This window comes from Pteropus vampyrus, unplaced genomic scaffold (genome assembly GCF_000151845.1).
Source record: "Pteropus vampyrus isolate Shadow unplaced genomic scaffold, Pvam_2.0 Scaffold521, whole genome shotgun sequence".
Classification (NCBI taxonomy): Eukaryota; Metazoa; Chordata; class Mammalia; order Chiroptera; family Pteropodidae; genus Pteropus; species Pteropus vampyrus.
The window spans coordinates 42,829-47,846 of NW_011889302.1; the positions used below are offsets into that span (position 1 = coordinate 42,829).

Consider the following 5,018-nt stretch of genomic DNA (forward strand, 5'->3'; position numbering starts at 1 on the left):
GTGGGTAGGTGGGTGGGTGGATGGATGGGTGGGTGGGTGGATGGATGGATGGATGGATGGATGGATGGGTGGGTGGGTGGATGGGTGGGTGGGTGGATGGATGGATGGACAGATGGGCGGGTGGATGAGTCATATTAAGAGGCCAATGATGTTTGTACGCCTTTTTCTACTACTAGCAATTCTGAAAAACCCATCCGGTAATTAAATTTAGTGAAGCACATTGACACCCGCGTTCCCTCTCCCTGTTAAATACAGAATCTTCCTCTGACGGGTGACACACACCGTGTCACACACACGGCCGAGCAAGGCCACCCCACTGCTAGAAATTCTCACCGGAGCACGGCAGCGTCCATCCGAAGGGCACGGCATACGCTGGGATGCAGAGCTGGCACCGAGCCGATTGTGCATCTGAAGCCAATGAGCCACCGCCCGCCACCCACAAAGCGTCCTCTCCGGAGAGGCCGCGGCAGACGCGTAGTCCCGTGGGGCGGACCTCCCTCTCAAGGGCACCCGACTCCAGCTTCTGTCCCGGCGCCCGCATGGACCACACCCCTGTTCTTTCTCCGGAAGAAACGTACGGCGTCCTCGTGACGGCCGATCGCCAACCTACCCGACCCGGCTGAGGCTACGTCCCGATGGCTCTTTCCGATTCACCCCTGGAGAATCACACGTGTGCACCAAGCAAGACTTGCGGTCATCCACGCCCGGACGTCCAGAGAAGCGACCCTCCCGCGGCTCAAGCTGATACCTGTCCCGATGCCACCCATTCAGCCAGCCTGTCCCGGCCAAGCTAAGCTGCTGCACGTGACGGGAGTGTGGCCCGCCCCCGCCTCTGAGTTTCCCCAGAGGCTTCTCGCACCTTCTCCCAAACCTCTATCTGATCAGCCCTTGGTTTTGAATTGTACACGCCTGATAAGTAACCCATTCCCACCTTGAAACAGGAAATAAATAAACCCACAATTCTTTGTTAGTAGCACAGTGCTGTCCGCTTTTAATGATGACTGTGGTGGCCACAAAGGAGAGAGCCCGTGAGCTGTCCCAGCTCGAGAGCACAGAACGGCCGCACTGCCGAAGGCGAGGCTTTCTCCTGGCTCGAAGGGTCCAGTCTCAGGAAACGGAGAAGTCTTCGGAAAGGGCCGAGCTGACGTGGCGCGGGCAGCCCCGTGACGGCACACGCTGGCGGGAGCTGAGGTAGTGAGCAGCCTCAGCTGCGTCAGGGAAGAGTGTGGTAGGTAGATTTTTGCATCCATCCCTCCATCCATCCATCCGTCCATCCATGCTTTGCCCTCCAAGGACAGAGCCTCCGCATCATCACGCACGATTGTTCTGCCGCCGGAAGTCAATCAAATGAAACCGTCGTCTCTTCGAAACCAGCAGGTCGACCCATTTAGAGGAGGCTGCATTGCACAAGCCATCTAGAACCTTCCCTCCACGTTCTGCCAGCGTCTGCCAGACCAGCCGTCGGTCAGCGGCAGCTGGACATCGGGTGACGACAGCTCCGCCCTTTCCGAGACGCGCTTCGCGAAGTCCGAGGGCCAGTCGCTGTTTCGCTGCGTGAGCACTTACGGTCACAGGAGGTACAGGTCCTGAGCACACGCCGCAGTGCCACGAGCTTAGGGACAGGAGGAAACGTCCTGGCACGTTAACCCTACAGAGCGCGGACACCGCGGGAGCCCCCGTCCCAGGCGGCGTCCCGGCGCCCTTGAGCTAAACCAGCATCCCGGGTCCACCGCAAGCTCCGCCGCCTCCTCTGCCCACAGGGCGGCCGGAACAACCGACCCGTCGGAGGCGGCGGACGTGCAGGGGACGCGGCTCCCAGGGGACTTCGAGCCGCGGGTACCGGGGTCTCCGTTCCATCTGTGAGGCACTCGAGTGGGCGGGCCATAAATAACCATAAATAGAGGCACGTGGTGGGACAGCTTCTCCCTGGGACAGCACTGGAGGTCACGGACGACACGCTCACTGCAAGAAGCGGTCCAGCTTCTCCTGGATGCGGGCGAACGCGTCTTTGCCCATGTAGTCGATGCGACCCTCCTCCCAAGTCCTCCTCTGCTCCTCGGAGCTCAGCTCCACCACCTTCTCCTCGATGGAGATCTCAGCGACGGAGATGGCCAGGTCCACCTACGGGAGACAAGCGGGCAGGACGCGGCTTTAGACACTGCCCACGGCCCAGCGGGACAGACGCCCCGGGGCAGCCGTCCGCTTCGGCACACGGCCCTGCCGACGGGCCTGGGTTCCCAGGGAGCTGCTGAACGTGGACGCCTGGCTCTGGGACAAAATGCAAACGTCGATTTAACAGAAAGCAAGCAGAGAAGGAAAATACTGGGGTTTTTTTGCATTCGATATAAGATTCTTAGACGAAGGCGTGGCTGGCCTGTTTTTGGAAAGGCAGTAAAGTGTCATTGTGCACGCGCTCACTTTATCCCCAAGGACTGCTTCCATTTTCAGCCACTAACCCATTTTGCAGACACGTATACCGATTACTTTCACCAAAACCTCAGTGTTTAGTACCATAAATAACCATAAATAGAGGCACGTGGTGGGACAGCTTCTCTCCAGGACAGCACGATATATAATTGAGCAATCAAAAAAAAAATCTATTCTTCAAACCACGTGAAATGAAAATATTCACCCTATATAAATAAAGCCTACAATATTCACCCTATATAAATAAAGCCTACAGTATTTTGGCCATTTAAAATACTGATTTAAATACTTTTCTCCTTGCCGTACAGGCCTTTCCATCTTCAGGGATATGCACAAAAGGACACGTACACACACAAGCGTGTGGCCACAAACACACGCACACACACTCACCTCACTTCCGTTACGGACTCCCATGGGTCAATAAAAAATAATAAAGACACCTGCTTCAAAGACTAGAAGAACAGTTAAAAATACACATGTGGTAATAATGATTGACACGTGCGAAAAGACACACACACGCGCGCACACACACACGCGCGCACACTGAGTGGACTCGGGTATTTCCCAGATGCCGAGTGTCCGGGATAGGACGGTGGACACCGGATGCTCAAGGTGCAGGGTCTGTGGCCATCGCGTGCTTTCTCCCGCCCATGCGCCACGGTGGGTTTAAAGGGGTTCCACACGGGAGAGTCTGCTCCCCGGACCCATCCCTGCCCGTTTTATGCCCGCGCAGCCGTCCTGTCGGCCGAAGAGATTGCGACAGTGAGAAATGACCTTCCCCAGACAGCTCGGCACTGCTGCCCCGTACGGACACGTCGCTTTGGGCTCCGCGAGATGCCGGGCTTGCAAACGCCGTGGAGTCAGCGGGACCCACAGCGGCCCGCCCCTCGCGGCTGGTCAGCGGGGCACGTGCGGCGGCCGCGCCACCCGTGTAGGGGCCGAGACAGGTGTCTGAGAGAGCAGCAGCCTCCTCAGCTTCACAGAACAGGGAGATGCTCAGACACAGGACGACTGTCGTCTGTGCCACAGGGAATAGCTGACGCTCCACTGGCTGCTGGGACTGGTTCCTGGGTGCCGCCCACGCCCACGTCACCGGGTGCCACCTTGTGACGGAAGGTGTTGGGGCCACGTCCTGGGAGCTGCCAGCTGTAGCAGCCATGGGAAGACGGGAGCTGAGCTTTGAGAGCCAGGCACCGCCCGGGGTTTTCTTCCACGTGGCTGTGCCACCTCCCTCCCGCTGTCTCCCGCGGGCACCTCAGCCTGCACGTCCTGGACACCCGGACGACGGAAGGCGCTCGCCCGCCCTCCCACACCTGCCCGACGGCGGAGCCGTCCACGGCGCAGGGTCTACCCGCCATCACTGCTACACCGTAACCCGCTCGTCACTCCACGCGCGGTTGGTGCCGTCTCAAAATCCTCGTGCGGGGTGACGGCGGGGAGCGGGCAGGCTCGCCCCGGACACGCCGACCAGCGGGCTTCCAGCAGAAATCGCGTCCCCAACACCTCTACGCGGCAGTTCGCCGTACTGTGGCTGGCGTCTGCCACCCTGACCCAGCAAGAATGAGAAAAAACATTCGCGTCATCTCCAGGGTCAGGGCTGGGAACGGCCCCGTGCAGCCTGCATCAGCTGGTGGCCTTCGTCCCATAGATGTCGCTGTGGAGTGACTGTTTGTGTCTCCCCCAGATCCGCAGGCTGAGACCCGACCCCCAAGTGCCAGGGCGAAGAGGCGGGGTCTTCGGAGGAGGTCAGATCACGAGGGGCACAGCTCTCCTGGGTTCGGGGCCTGCAAACTAAACCCACAGGAGACACATTAAAGGGGTTCGTGCCTCGTAGAACAGGCCGCAGGAAGTCCGCTCACGCCCTCCTCCACGTGAGGCACGGGGAGGTGACGCCACCTCTGAGCCAGGAAGGGGCCCTCGCCAGACCTCAAATCCGGGAATCCCTCGATCCTGGACGTGCCGCCTCTCAACCGTGAGCACTAAATTCCTACTGCTTCCGAGCCCCCCGCCCCGACCCTCGACGCGCACGAGGAGAAAGGTCCAGCACGGCTTTTCATCACGAGCCCAACGCGCCGCGGCAGAGCTGTCCCCTCCTACGACTTAAGGACCGAAGGTGTTAAAAGATCGTCGTCAGGAAAACATAAAAATTCATAAGAAACAAAGCAAAACGCAACGCGATCGCTCTCACGCAAGGCGTCCACGCAGACAACAGCGTGCGGCGCAGCCTCGGGAGGAACGCGGCTTCCGCTCCGCCCCGAAGGAAGGAACAGGGGCGCACGGCCCTGGGATCGCAGGTCCACAGCCCGATGTGCACGCCACGCTTCGCTGGGCATGACTCTCCACGCTCCCCGGGAAGAAAGGAAAGCTCTTTGGTTCACTCCTGCAGAACCGCTCTTCACAAGAAAAAGGACACGATTATGCGGGAGGGAGACAGGACGGAGCAAGCGCCCAGGAAAAGGCCAGAGGTAGAGACGGCAGACGGATGGAAGGCACGGGGGACAGGCAGGCCACGGGGCGAGGCAGGGACCCGGGGTCAGGCCTGGCGTGTGCGTGCGGCCGACCCCGGGGCCGCGGAGGGCGCCCAGCGGGAC

General features: G+C 59.9%; 1 protein-coding gene across 1 annotated transcript in view; it reads right to left on the reverse strand.

Moving 5' to 3' along the window:
* Window positions 1-1,826: 1,826 nt before the first annotated feature.
* The window catches only part of GYG2 (glycogenin 2), a 27,743-nt gene continuing 24,551 nt past the window's right edge, over window positions 1,827-5,018 (reverse strand). Inside the window, exon 8 of the mRNA XM_011383480.2 lies at window positions 1,827-2,121. Within this exon, the coding sequence (XP_011381782.1) occupies window positions 1,960-2,121 (162 nt within the window). The 3' untranslated portion in view covers window positions 1,827-1,959. The remainder of the gene's footprint in view (window positions 2,122-5,018) is intronic.